This window comes from Panicum virgatum, chromosome 3N (genome assembly GCF_016808335.1).
Source record: "Panicum virgatum strain AP13 chromosome 3N, P.virgatum_v5, whole genome shotgun sequence".
Taxonomy (NCBI): Eukaryota; Viridiplantae; Streptophyta; class Magnoliopsida; order Poales; family Poaceae; genus Panicum; species Panicum virgatum.
The window spans coordinates 28,713,912-28,728,889 of NC_053147.1; the positions used below are offsets into that span (position 1 = coordinate 28,713,912).

Sequence of the window (14,978 nt, forward strand, 5' to 3'; positions counted from 1 at the left end):
TGGACCCCAAGACCCGGCCGCGCCGCACGGCATGGCTCCCGTCCCCGTCCCAGGAAGGCCGCGGCCGGTGTGGGTGGCGCGCGTCCCCTCCCCCGATCCGACCCGACCCAGCCCGACCCCCGCAGGTCGCAGCCATAAAAGCGGACCCGGCCCGTAACAAACCGCAATGCAGGCTCGTCGCCGGATCCGCGGCTGCGAGGCGCTCCCGGCTCGCCGCCACGTCACCCGCCACGGGCACCCGCCGAGGTATTTATACGAGCGGGGGCGGGCGAGGCAGACCCCCACACCGTCTTCCCCTGCTTCCTTCCCAAAGGCCAGCGGGTCGAGTCGAACCAACGCCATTTACAAAAGCTGCGAGAGAGGTGGAGAGGCGGAGGAAGGAAGGCAGGCAAGGCGTAGGGAATTGTGAGGCTGTAGGAGTGAGTGAGGGGGGGTGGGGGGAGGGCAAGCGGGGAGCGTAGGCTGGCGATCGCGGGAGCGAGGACGACGGCGGCGGGCATGCCGGGGTCGCCGGTGGGCTCGGCCGCGGCGGCGGGCGGCCCCGCGGCGCCGGAGGTGGCGGCGAGGGACGCGGTGATCGGGTGGTTCCGCGGCGAGTTCGCGGCGGCCAACGCCATGATCGACGCGCTGTGCGGCCACCTCGCGCAGATCGGCGGCGGCGGGGCCGAGTACGAGGCCGCCTTCGCCGCGCTCCACCGCCGCCGCGCCAACTGGTTCCCCGTCCTCCACATGCAGAAGTTCTACCCCGTCGCCGACGTCACCGCCGAGCTGCGCCGCGTCGCGGACGCCAGCGCCGCCGCGGCCGCCGTGGCCGGGTCGTGCTGCTACTCCGAGGAGGAGGCCGCGTCCACGGTGATCCACGAGCCCATGGAGGACCTCCCCGCCGAGCCGGAGCCCGAGCAGGATCCCGTACAGCAGGATCCGGCACCTGCGTCCGAGGAGGCCGAGGGCGCCGTCGTCAACCCCGCCGCGGACGCGGAGTACCACGAGGCGGACGCGGAGGAAGATTCCTCGGGAGATTCGTCGGAGCGGAAGGCCGCCTCCACGGAAGACGACACCACCGCAGACGGACGTAAGTACAGTCACCGCCACCCCGGAAATTAATTCCTCCCGTGCTCACGTCAATCAATTACCCCCCGCCCGCCTGCTGCCTCCTGCATCCCCGTCCCTTCTTCTGTTCCGGTTCCGGCCGCCGCATTCGAATTCGCCGAACCCGTCGTCGTTTCCGTTGGGGCCGCAAAATTTCTCAAAATCCATTTCGCCCGCTTCGCGATTCTTGGATCTGGTCGCCAGGTGTGGCTTCCTCCGCAAGTTGTCCCGCGCTAATCTCCGACCTTTTTGGGCCAAACTAAAACGGGATTAGGACGAGCATGGTGGTTTCCGCCGATTTTAGCTATTTTCGGACGAGTGAGATTAATTTACTACTAAAAAGGCTTCCAAATAACGCTTTTATCATGCCGCTATTTTCTTAAAAGCTACTGCTGCACAGGCATAGCACGGTGGCGTCAGCTTCGAATTGAAACGGAGCTGGCGTACGGGTCTATTACGCCCCGGTGGTTAGTGGAAAACCGGGGCGCGAGGCCCAATAATTCGCCCTCGTGTCCGACGAGTCGCCATCCTCCCCGGCCGGGTCAATCCTGGCCGTTTGGTCGTGGCGGCGGGAACTGTGGCGCCCGTGAAGCTGGATCACGTCATGGGGGCCGAACAGAAACCCTACCGGCCTTTTTTTCCTCGCCTTCACGCCGTTCGCTGACGACGACCCCTCCCTCGCCGTTCTTTCCCGGGCAGCTCGCTCCGCGGCCACCTCGGCCACCCCTTTTTGCCCTGGGGAGGGGGTGGCCCTGGTCCCGAGGTAAAGTACCGGTGGCAGTACGGCCGTCGGGCGCGGCCTCTTTGAAATTGCGCGATGCGACCTGCGTGGGCGATTTATTTAAGGCCTTGGGACTGCGTGGGCGATAAGCGCGAGCCGAATAAGCGCAACGGGGCCACGAGCTCGCTTCTGCGATTTTTTGCTGCCCAGTTCAAATCCCGTGTTTTGCCTTCGTATGGGGCTGGAATAAGCGCGTTGGAAGCGAAGCGTTTGGCGGGATTTTTCTGTGTTTTCTGCGGAAAAGCACCGCAAACACTGTCACAAACATACCCTAAGAGTACTCATCATTAATTAATGTTAGTTTACTGCTCCCGCACGCCGCCGCCGGCTGGCTGTGCTGTGCCTTCCTGGCCGAGGGCGGCCGCCGGCGCGCCTGCGACCTCGTAACCATCGCGTGGTGCGGCGTTCTGGTTGTAGCGAGCGCCTGGTGGTGGTGGTGGTGCGCGCAAGCACAGGTGCGCAGCGGCGCTGGGATTGGCCGTTGCCTTGTCCGCAGACGGCGCCGCGCGGGCTTCTAGAATGTCGCGGCGGGGGTGCTTGCTGAGCATGTGTCGGTCTGAGATCGGCACTCGACGAAACTTGTGACTTCCTCGGTCCTCACTTGATGGAGAATTGGGGAGAGTGGGCGGGCGGTGACGGTGAGTGGCGCGGGGCGGGCCTTGAACTCGAGCGCCCCGGTGTCGTGTCGCACGCGTGTGCGTGGCCTCTGACGCAGGGAGGGGGAGGGGGGGAGTGAGCCGAGTAAATGGACCCACATGACCCGCGCCGCGGGAGGCCGACCACCTGGCCCCCGATCACTGGGGCTGCGGAAGCCAGGATTTGCGGTGGGGGCTGGATCTGGTGGCATGGCGTGCCGATCGGATCGCCGCCCCGGCCAGGCCGGGCCGCACACGTGGTCGCGCGCGCGCGGGCCACTGCCTCGTGGGACCCCCCGGCCAATCAGCCAGCCGCTGGTAGTACTGTCACGGGGGCCCAGCGGCTGAGCTTCGCGAAAAACTCCTTGTCTCCGTATGGCGCCATCTCGTCGTCGAGGAAAGACACGGCCGAGGGTTTCCGTTATTAGTCGTGGACCGTGGCGGGCTGGCGGCTCCCCGTCGAGTCTTCTCCAGCCGCCTACGGCCGTTGGGGCCTCAGGTCAGGGCCGGGGGGGGGGGGGGGGGGGGGGGGGGTAGGTGTGCGCTGGGGTGCGGAGAGCTTTTTGGAGCTTCCTGAATCTCTCTCTGCACATGCACGATTGAGCTGTGCTGCGGAATTGATTAATAATGGGGTTAGAACAGCGCGGTTGGTGTTATGCGCTGTCCATTGATGATTCGATCATGTGTCTAAGCTTTGTCCAGTTGCTGCTATAAAAGTCAGCTGGCCTTTTTGTAACCGGTCTGGATTTTAGAAGATTTCAGGCAATCTCCTCCAAATTGACAGCCGCTGGACCATGGCCTTTTTCTTAAAAAAAAAGATGCAAGAAAACAAAGTCCGGGGGTCTTCTTGTGCGTGCGGCGGAAAATTGCAAAAGGATGAGGAATAAAAGGTGTGCTTTCAGTAGAGTGGTCTAGTGTATCTTTATACCCGTCTTCACCCAATAATTGAACATGTACCAGACTCTGCTGGTCCCTGCTCCCGTTTGGTGCGTGGCCCTGCACTTATGCCATGTACTAGCAATGCCCGTGTTCGCTTCTTTCAACTTGGCCGAATCTCTTGTCTAGGCGCACCCTTCTTTTTATCACGTTATTATCACGGAAGCCGCCTTTTCTTCTCCATTCAAGCTGTAGTCCGTAGAAAGTGACACCGAAAAGGGTCCTGCAGGTTAGGATTCCACAAAAAAAAAGAGATCATTTCTTCCTACGATATGATGGATATATTTGAAGATCGAACGGGCGGTAAAGCAGGAGATGTCAGAACGATATGTCAAAATTCGAACGGGCGATAGATTGGACCTGTTGGTGCTGAGTGACTCTGCCCACTAGCAAACTGCCAAGTGAATATCAAATTATGCCCTGCGTGAAAAGCACAGATCAAATATAGTTTTTATTTTTTATTTTACTGAAAAGGAACTTTTGTTCTCTAGCCCATGTTCAAGCATAAAAGTGCAAGTGATGTTTTTATGTTTTGCTATCTCCAAATATCTGAAGTCAGTAGTCACTCGGTGTACCTGTGAGTGCATTAGTTCAGTTTTATTGCTTCCTCTGGAATTAAAAGTTTTGGTACTCGGTGAAATAGAAGTTATATGCGAAACAAGCTATCTGAGTTATAGAATTTGGTGTCTATTTGTTTTTCTTTTGTTGCAACACGTAGTACATATCCAATTCCAATAATGGTTGGGAAGCCTCTGAGATATATATTACTTAGCAGATCATACTGATCAAGGATCTCAAGGGGAACACAGCCTACCAGAGAGCTATCCCATCTGCTCTGACCATGAGGAGTGCATTGCCCGTCCCGAGAGGATCAAGATCCAGAAAGGTTTCGTGGCCAAGGAGTCCGTGAAGGGGCACATGGCGAGTTCCATCTTTACACCACTCGGCAATCTTTCTGTACAGAAGGACTAGGAGATGCTGTAGGAAGTAGTAGCACTTCTGTTCATCTTATTAAAGTTCATTTCTTCTGAGGGCACTCTTTCTTGACTGACGTTCATGACCTTGTGTGATCACCAGGTTAATGTCGTGAAAGGCTTGAAGATATATGAAGATGTGTTTACAACATCGGAGATCATGAAAGCCGCCGATTTCATCAATGAAATTCGTCAGGCTGGCAGAAACGGAGAACTTTCAGGTACGTTATTTTTTATTTCAGGAGTTTTCTCATTGAATGTGCTTACAAGTCTCTAAAATTTAGTGTTTATTTTCATTGGTGTTGTTTACTTTTTCTTGATCTGTTCTTCTGGTTACTTCTATTGGTATCCCCCAATAAATGGTATGTCTCCAAAAGAAATAAAATATCGGTGGTATATCACCCGATTGATGCTTTAAGATACCAAAAATGCTGTTACGCATAGCAGCTATCTGTGGTCCTAGTGTTAGGTTGTTAGGATCGACACAGTGCATAAATCGAGTAGTATTTCTTTCTTTTCTTTGCATCAAGTGCAAAAGTCTCTAGTTCTATTGCATAGATGGTATAGGAAGGAACACAATGAGAGAATAGAGAGAGACCATCACCACCAGCGCTTGAGCTCGATCCAGCGGTCATCTCGGGTTCGTTGATGGAGATCCGCTCAAGGGCGGCGACGAGTGAAGCAGAGAGGTCGACGCCGGGCCGACGGTGTCGAGGACGGTGGCGGCGACGGCGGGAGGGAGTCGGCTGCAGCGGAGGAAACACCAGTGAAGCAGAGGCGGCGGCTTCCCGTTGCTCCTGCGCTCCCTCAGATCGGCTAGGGTTTTCGGTGGGTTTGGCGGCGCACTGGTGAACCTCGTACCGTGTGCCGCCGGCCTCCACCTTTCTTTATAGCGCAGTGCAACGGGGGCCCACCAACCATTAAGGGTTGGACGCCCCCGATCAGGGCGCGGATTAAGGGCCTAATAGGTCGTTGGGCCTATTAGGAAGGAGATCAACCTAACATTCTCCCCCTTGATCTCACTTTGTACTTTAACTTTATACTTTAACCTAAAACTTTTCCTTTAGTTGTTCCATCACAGATTAATGAATAGAGCATGCCTTATCATCACGGTCCAAGACCGATAGACTCAACAGCTACCACACACATCACTGTTTTGAAACAAATTCTTTATCTTTTGGGCCCTTTTGTTTTCCAGAAATCACAGGCTTTCCCTTAAACCCATGCCGGCTATGTGTTCCATGAACACATTGGGTGGTAAGCCTTTAGTGAGCGGATCCGCAAGCATTTTCTTTGTACTTATATGCTCGAGTGTAATAGAGTGATTCTGGATTTTCTCCTTCACAACATTAAACTTTATGTCAATGTGTTTGACAGCACCACTTGACTTATTGTTGTGAGCATAAAACACTGCTGGTTCATTGTCGCAGTACATTCTGAGTGGTCTTTGAATGCTGTCTACCACTCTTAAACCGGGTATGAATTTCTTTAACCATTCAACCTGCCCCGAGGCCTCATAACATGCCACAAATTCAGCATACATCGTTGATGATGCAGTGACGCTTTGTTTGGAGCTTTTCCACGATATAGCTCCTCCTGCGAGTGTGAACACATAACCAGACGTGGACTTTCGGTCATCAATGTCCCCCGCAAAATCCGCATCTGAGTACCCTACTATCTCTAGGGAATCGGATTTTCTGTATGTTAGCATGAGGCCTTTTGTGCCTTGCACATATCGTAATGCTTTCTTTACCATGATCCATTGTGCCTGTCCTGGATTACTTTGATATCTGCCAAGTATCCCGGTAACAAAAGCTAAGTCAGGGCGTGTACAAACTTGAGCATACTGTAGGCTTCCGACAGCTGAAGCATATGGAACCGCTTTCATTTGATCGATCTCATACTGGTTCTTGGGACATTAAAATTTCTCAAATCTATCGCCCTTGACTATTGGAGCAGGTGAAGGCTTGCACATATGCATACTGTATTTCTTTAGAACTTTTTCTAAGTATGCCTTTTGTGACAATCCTAATACCCCCTTTGTTCTATCTCGGTGAATTTCAATTCCCAAAACAAATGAAGCTTCACCGAGATCTTTCATGTCAAAGTTTGAGGACAGGAATTTATTTGTCTCCAGTAGCAGACCAACATCACTACTAGCAAGTAGAATGTCATCCACATATAGGATCAGGAAAATAAATTTTCCACTTCTGAACTTTGCATAAATACAATTGTCCTCCTCATTTTCTTTAAACCCAAATTTTATTATGGTTTCATCAAACTTTAAATACCACTGCCTAGAGGCTTGCTTTAATCCATAAATGGATTTCTTTAAGCGACACCCCATATGTTCTTTTCCTTTCACGACAAAACCTTTTGGTTGTGCCATGTAAACATCTTCATACAAATCCCCGTTAAGGAATGCCGTCTTTACATCCATCTGATGTAACTCTAAGTCATAATGTGCCACCAATGCCATTATAATCCTGAAGGAATCTTTACACAAAACCGGAGAAATAGTTTCGTTATAGTCTATCCCTTCTCTTTGCGTAAAGTCTTTTGCCACGAGTCGTGCTTTGAACCTTTCTACATTCCCTTTGGAGTCATGTTTTATCTTATAAACTCATTTACAGCCTACTGTTTTGGCTCCTTTAGGAATTTCCTTTAAGTCCCAAACACCATTAGAACTCATTGATTTCATCTCATCCTTCATAGCTTCCAGCCATTTAGATGAGTGAATACTTCTCATGGCTTCTTCATATAAAGTGGGATCACCGTCCATATGAACCTCTTCTGTATTATAAACTTCATAGTCGCTAGAAATAGCCGACCTTCTTTCTCTTTGTGACCTTCTAAGGGCCACTGCTTGTGGCATATTTTGTGCCTCAACTTCTGGCATATTTTCCATAGGGGGCTGTAGCACCTCCTCCTCATGTCCAACCGCGGGTTCAGGCGGTTCCTGAATGACAGGTTCCAAACCTTCGCTCACAGTTGCTATGGGTGGAGTTGCGACAGATGTTGACACCGTAATAACTGGAATAGTTGGCGCAGCAACAACGGAAGAAGGTACTGACGTCACTATTTCAGGAACTTTTGGTGCAGCATCAACAGGTAGTGAGAAAAATGGCTCTTGAATCATAGGAGTAGGCACATACACCCGCTTCTCCTCAAGGTCAATTTCTCTAGGTACCATGCTCCCCCTGATCATTTCACTTTCTAGAAAGACAGCATGTCTCGTTTCTACAAACTTTGTATGTCTGTCTGGGCAGTAGAAACGAAAACCTTTCGACTTTTCAGGATAGCCTATAAAATGGCAGCTTACAGTTTTGGAATCCAGTTTTCCAATATTTAGATTAAACACTTTAGCCTCAGCTGGGCTCCCCCAGACCCGTAAGTGAGTCAGTGAGGGTTCTCTTCCTGTCCATAGCTCATACGGCGTTTTGGGCACCGATTTGCTTGGCACTCTGTTGAGAATATGGATGGCGGTTTTCAACGCCTCCATCCACAGACTCAATGGCAATGAGGAATAACTCATCATACTGCGCACCATATCCATTAGTGTACGGTTGCGCCTTTCAGCTACTCCATTTTGCTGAGGCTCCCCCGGTGTAGAGTATTGGGCAACTATACCATTTTTCTGTAAAAACCTCGCAAAAGGTCCAGGAACTTGTCCATAAGGGGTATGTCGACCGTAGTACTCCCCTCCACGGTCTGATCTTACTATTTTAATTCTTTTGTCAAGCTGATTTTCAACCTCAGCTTTGAATATTTTAAATTTATCCAATGCTTCAGATCTTTCTTTAATTGGATAAATGTAACCATAGCGGGAGTAATCGTCTGTGAATGTTATGAACGAATCATAGCCATCCACACTTTTCACAGGAAACGGTCCACATATATCAGTGTGAATTATTTCTAACGTTCCTGCACTTCGTTTGGCACCCTTTTTAATTTGCTTTACAAATTTTCCTTTAATGCATTCGACACATTGTTCAAGATCAGAGAACTCTAACTGTGGAAGAATTTCACTCTTCAATAATCTTTCAATTCTCCCCCTCGAAATATGGCCTAGACGACAGTGCCATAATTTCGATGAAGTATCTTGAGTTCTCTTTCTTTTCTTTGTTTCTTTCTCTGACAAGGATTCATTCACATTCACATTACATACAGAATGCACTTTATCACGCATAGATAATAAATAAAAATCATTGTAAAGGACAGCATCACCGATACAATTATTATCAAACCATAGTTCACATTTTCCATTCGCAAAATGACAACCAAAACCATCTGTGTCTAAACGTGATACACTTATCAAGTTTCTTTGAAGCGAAGGAACAAATAAAACATCTTTTAATACAAGCATGAAACCATTAACTAGCTCGATGGAGACATCGCCAACAGCTTCAACATCTGCTTGTACTCCGTTCGCGACTTTAATGTGTCTTTCGCTTCTTTGCGTAGTCCTTGTCGAACGGAATCCCTGTAAAGAATTTGCAACATGCACAGTTGCACCAGAATCAATCCACCAAGTAGATTTAGAAAACTTTAAATACAGGGATTCATTAACAAATGAAATTACATTCTCACCATTCTTTGCCATTATCATCTTTAAATAAGCGGGACAATCTGCTTTACGATGCCCCTTGTCAAAGCAGTGAAAACACTCATCTTGTGCTGGAGTGCGCTGTTGCTGATACTTCTGTGGCATAGGGGCTTTGTCTTTAGCTTTAGAGGAAGAAGCAGCATGGAAAGACCTTTTCTTGTTATTATGTACAAAATTGACAGACCCACCATTCTGTTTCTTGAGTCTATCTTCCTCTTGTGCACACATGGCAATTTCCTTTTCCATGTTCCACTTCTCTGGCTGTGAGTTATAGTTTACAACGAATGTTGCAAACTCTTTTGGCAGAGAGGCGAACACCAGGTACACCATAAACTCTTCCTTGAGATCCAAGTTCATTGGTTTGAGCTTAGAGTTCAAGGCGCACATCCCCATGATATGATCTCTTATGGTACCGGCATTGCCATAGTACCTCTTTGTCACCAACTGCTCTATGATTTGTGTGGCATATGTCTTTGAAGAACCAGTAAACTGATTCTTTATCTTTGCAAGGTACTCAACAGCTGAATCACACTCTCCAATTGAACCCAAAATATTAGGATCAATTGTGTTCTTTATAACTGCCACACATTTCTTGTTGGCGTTATTCCACTTTGTCTTTTCGAGATCATAAGCCATCTGTAAGGGAGCATAGTCCCTTTGCTTTTTCTGCCACTCAGCATCAGTGTCAGAATCTCCTCTCACTGGAGCCGGTGGCTCAGTGGGCTTTGGAGTGGTGATTATCTCATCCACTTCTCCACAGACGAAAGCAAGATCAACCTTCTTGATCCATTCGCCATAGTTGTCTCCTTTTAGAGTCGGGATGTGACTGATGAATCCCATCAAGTTCATCCCCGCTGAAAATTTCAAAAAATAGTGAGAACATAATAACAATAATTGTATGTAAAATTCCAACGTTGGTCAAAATAGAACATACAACTGTTTATGCAATTAAATCTATATCACTGTTGGGCAGAAATAGAAATAAATGCACAAGAACTATGAAATTATAATATTGTAATTAACAACGTTGGTCAGAAAATTAACAATACCACAATCCTCAAAAATAACCTTTTAACCATGCTCTTAAACTTTAATTGTCTCGTTGGTTCGAATTAAAGTATAAAAGCAACTATATAAACTTAGCAGCGGAAACATGTAGGAATTTCTATTTCCAGAAGCAAAACTATAAACTTTTATCTCTAAACAATAAACACGTTGGTGCAAAATTGAATCGAGATCAAACTATAATCAAAACCATTAAAAGAACTATTGAAATTGCTTCTGGAAAAATAGAAAAACAATAAAACGAAAAACACTGTTCAGCAGCCTAGGAGCAAAACCAGCCCACGGCCTGCTCGGCCACCCTTCCTTGGGCCCTAGGCCCGACAGCAAACGGCCAGGCCGCCGAAACGGCCCGCCGCGGCGTCCCCTCCCCTCGGCCGCTTGGGCCGCTTGCCGGCCCAGAAAGCGAGACGCTCTCGCGGCCGTTGATCTCGATCGGACGGACGTCCGCGGTTTTCGCCAGAACAAAACCGCGTCGCCGTCGCCGCGCCCCAAACCCTAGCGTCATTCTCTCCTCCCCCTTCTCTCTCCACACTACGCGGCGGCGACGGCCACTGGCCATGGTGGCCTGGGGGAGCGAGCGGGACGGCGCCGTCGCGGCTTGCTCGCCGGCGCGCGCGCTCGCCAGAGGGTGAGCGCGCCGCCGTCGAGCCGGCCGTGGACGGAGCCACGCTTTCGAGCCCCGCACACGCGACCCCGGTGTCCCGGAGCAGCGAGCGGGCGGCTCCACTGTGCCGCGAAGTCCGGCGAACGGCGGCGCAGGTGCGTCACACGCACTGGCGACGGCGTGGCGCGTGGACCAGGTAAGTCCCGCACCCTTTGATCTCTAGAGTTAGGGTTAGGGTTTGACTGTTGAGATCGATTTGACATCGATTCGATCTGTTCTTCTTTGATTCTATCGATTCGAGTTCGAATGATGGGGTTTGAAACTTTTCGATCCGAGATCGAGTTGGTTTTCTTTGACTGTTGTTTCGATTCGCAGTCGAAACTATCTTTTCTGACCTCGATCTACACATGTGTAGGCGTCTGATACCATTGTTAGGTTGTTAGGATCGACACAGTGCATAAATCAAGTAGTATTTCTTTCTTTTCTTTGCATCAAGTGCAAAAGTCTCTAGTTCTATTGCATAGACGGTATAGGAAGGAACACAGTGAGAGAGTAGAGAGAGACCATCACCACCAGCGCTTGAGCTCGATCCAGCGGCCATCTCGGGTTCGTTGATGGAGATCCGCTCAAGGGCGGCGACGAGTGAAGCAGAGAGGTCGACGCCGGGCCGACGGTGTCGAGGACGGTGGCGGCGACGGCGGGAGGGAGTCGGCTGCAGCGGAGGAAACACCAGTGAAGCAGAGGCGGCGGCTTCCCGTTGCTCCTGCGCTCCCTCAGATCGGCTAGGGTTTTCGGTGGGTTTGGCGGCGCACTGGTGAACCTCGTACCGTGTGCCGCCGGCCTCCACCTTTCTTTATAGCGCAGTGCAACGGGGGCCCACCAACCATTAAGGATTGGACGCCCCCGATCAGGGCGCGGATTAAAGGCCTAATAGGCCGTTGGGCCTATTAGGAAGGAGATCAACCTAACACCTAGTTCAGGCTATCATTCGTTACCTTTTCTACCAGTGGTGATGGTTTTGTCTGATATACTTAACTGGCGCAGAGATCTACAGGTCCTAGGTCCTAGCAATTGTCACCTGTGCTTTATATTATAGAAACAGGAAAAATCTAAGATGTTGAAATTTATGTAACTAGATTACTAGTACTGATCTATCTTCCTATATATATTGGTGCTGGCCATTCTAATCTAGGTAAAGTAGAACTTGAATCTGACAAATAAGTAATGTCATCAACCTAGTGGCTACGACACTGACCGAGTCGACGTCTTTCTTAACTAAAGTTAACTTGAAGTTAACCTCTCTGAATCAAAGCAACACCTTTGAACTGAATATGTAGTAACGTATTAGATCCTTCTGTTTTATTGGAATAGGTCGTGCCAAGACATGCTAACGTCCGAGTGCACGACAAAATGTTGATCCAAGTAAGACCTCTACTTCCTGGACTTCTTAAGTTCCTGAGTATGATTCCTCCTTATGAACAAACATAGAACCCACAACCTTGGTTTGCTTATTGGGGTTTGGCCGAACTCATCACATCAAAGTAAGCTGCCTGAACATGGAAATTACTAATTTTTTGGTTAATTCAGGCCAGTATGCCATCTATTTTATGTCTTGAAATGTTACCTTATGTGAAAACGTTTGGTGAATGACTATATGGTACTACCCTGGTCAATTTCTGTGAATCAGCTTGGTGCCTATCATTTATTTTTTCTCAAATTTAGGTGATACTTTCATATTCTTCAACAAGCAGATCAAAGGAAACAAGAGGGAGATCATTCAGCTTGGTGTCCCATTATTTCAACCTACCACAGAGGAAGCTAATTGTATGTTCCGAGGACTCATACAATGTTTTCTTCTACTTGCTTAGTCTGGCAAGAATATTCTTCTGTGGCATAGCATATTTTCGCATCTCGCATCTCCAGACAATGAAATGCCCTCGTGAATGATGTCACAACTGTCCTCTTTTTCTCCATGTCCACAGGCCACATAGAACCAATCCCCATCGTCCTGCAGGCTGTGATTGACCACCTTGTTCTTTGGCGTTTAATACCAGAAAGCAGGAAACCAAACAGTGTCATTATCAACTTCTTCGATGAGGTAGGTGTTGCTGTTTCCTTATAAAATATAAGCATGACAGCACTCGATGAAACCAAATGCCCTTTGCTTCTTGTAAAATCATAAAGGTTCTGATCAGATCTTGTAAAAATCAGAGCTTTGTACCTGCCGTCACCTTTCAAAAACCAGCTAATCGTACAAAGTTAGAAAATTAAATCGGTGACCTCTAGTAGATCATTAACCATAACCACTGATTGTACAAAGTTAGAAAATTAAATTAGTGACCTCTAGTAGATCATTACCATAGCCACTGAGGCCCTGATTGTAAAAATAGTTGTTTACCATTCATTGCTAACCCTACAATAGGAGGAAAGAGAAGTGAAAATCGAAATTGCTGTTTACTCAAATGTTACAAAAATAAAAAATGACATCTACTTCTCATGCCTCTACTATCTGATAACTTTTGTGGCCATTCTGAAAGGAGTTGTAAAAATGTAGGGCTTAAATTTTGCAGTTGGCTGAATATCCCAACATGTTTGTACACAATCGCTTTCATTGCAGCTCATGATGTTAGGAACTTAGTTTTATGCATTTGTTATTTAACGTTCTGCAGAACATGAATCAGTAGGTCAATTTGATAAACTGCAAAATCTTTGCCCTGTAACACATTACTGATGTTTTGGACAACTTGATAAACTGCAAAGTCTTTGCCCTCGAACACATTACTGATGTTTCCCCTTTTTTGGCAGGATGAACACTCGCAACCCTACTTCAAGCCTCCTCATCTGGACAACCCAATTTCAACTCTTCTGCTGTCTGAGACTACAATGGCATTTGGCAGGTCACTCGTCACTGACAGCAACGGCAACTACAAGGGACCCCTCACACTCTCACTAAAGCAAGGGTATGCTTAACAGTTGGAATATCTATTTAATCATATCAAGGATGAAACATAAAGAAAGTATTTTAGTATTTCCAAACACGTGGCCAGGGTCATGGAATTTAACGCCTCAAAAATCTGCAGGTCCCTCCTAGTCATGCGTGGTAACAGCGCCGACATGGCGCGCCACGTGGTGTGCCCGTCGTCCAACCGGCGCGTGAGCATCACGTTCGCTCGCGTGAGGCCGTCGACGCCGGTGGACCTGAGCCCGCTCCCGTCGCCCACCAAGGCCATGACGCCCTGGCAGCCGCAGCCGGCCGCGGCCGCCCAGGTGGCGGCGCCCGCGTGCTTGGCGCAGAAGGCCCCCGTCAGCGGCGCCATCATCGGGTACGCCCCGGCGCCGCAGGCCGTGCTGGCGCCGGCCGCGTGGGGCATGGCCGTGCGCGCGCCCGTCATGATGGTGGCCGCGGCGCCCGCGAGGCCCATGGTGATGGCCTCCTCGGGCGCCGGCGGCGGCGGCGGCAACGTCGGCAAGCGGATGGGCCGCAGCGGCACCGGCGTGTTCCTGCCGTGGACGGTCGGGCCGAAGCGGTACAACAAGCACCTCCCGCCGCGCATCCAGAAGCGCCGGTTCTCGGCCACGATGTCGCCCATCGAGGCGCAGGGCTGAGAGAGAGAGACAACCGATCGAACCGCCGAGTAGGAATCAGAATCAGACAATGAGCCATCGTTCAATTCGTAGGCGTTCTTGGAGTGTTTTTTCTTCTTCTCTCGTCTTCGAAGCCAAAAAAAGAAAGAAAAGAAAATGAAAACAAAAAAGAAGGGTCGAAACGCGCGGGTAGTTGAGTTTGATCGGGTCGTGTTGAACGTCCCCGCCTGTGTATTTTCGGTGACTAGCGTCGCGCCGTCGACTCGTTGTCTGTGGCTTTCGTGTGGGTTTTGGTCTGCCTGTAATTTAGCCGGGGTTTGTCGACTTCTGAACGAGTAGCGGAGTTCAGAGGCCGTAGACGATTGGGGTAGGGATAGGTGAGGTCAGAATCAGGACAGGAGTTTCTTTTTGTTTTTTCATTTTTTTCTCCCTTTTCGTGTTCCGCGAAGAACTTGATGGATGTTGCCGTGCATGCATGTCCTGAGTTTGCAGTACTATATAGGTAAAAGATGCATCTTGTGTTGATCACTAGTTGAATGTTGCCGCTGATGTTATGTCAATCTTGTGATGCATGTCTGTATCTTGTTAAATTTGACCGACCTAACGATTTCACGATCCAACAAGCAAGGTTTGAGTGGATTGCCAAAAAGTATATGTTTGTTTGCTCTTTGGCTTCACAAAACAGGATTCCGCGATAGCCCCT

At 49.2% G+C, this 14,978-nt stretch overlaps 1 protein-coding gene and 1 long non-coding RNA gene across 3 annotated transcripts; one reads left to right on the forward strand and one right to left on the reverse strand.

Moving 5' to 3' along the window:
• Nucleotides 1-265: 265 nt before the first annotated feature.
• LOC120665542 (RNA demethylase ALKBH10B-like) lies at nucleotides 266-14,835 on the forward strand. Of its 2 annotated transcripts, none has more exons than XM_039945132.1 (7): nucleotides 266-1,072; nucleotides 4,214-4,362; nucleotides 4,519-4,636; nucleotides 12,413-12,514; nucleotides 12,673-12,788; nucleotides 13,496-13,650; nucleotides 13,771-14,835. In XM_039945132.1, the coding sequence occupies exons 1-7, from the start codon at nucleotides 499-501 to the stop codon at nucleotides 14,294-14,296; spliced, it is 1,740 nt and encodes a 579-aa protein (XP_039801066.1). In that variant the 5' UTR covers nucleotides 266-498; the 3' UTR covers nucleotides 14,297-14,835. The 2 variants fall into 2 exon arrangements, with proteins under 2 accessions (XP_039801066.1, XP_039801067.1); XM_039945133.1 differs by having other exon boundaries at nucleotides 267-1,072; nucleotides 4,217-4,362.
• LOC120665543 lies at nucleotides 4,829-12,205 on the reverse strand. The gene is made up of 2 exons (XR_005671203.1): nucleotides 11,662-12,205; nucleotides 4,829-4,874 (listed from the first exon to the last, which is right to left on the reverse strand). It is a non-coding gene; the product is annotated as an uncharacterized LOC120665543 (long non-coding RNA).
• Nucleotides 14,836-14,978: the final 143 nt, after the last annotated feature.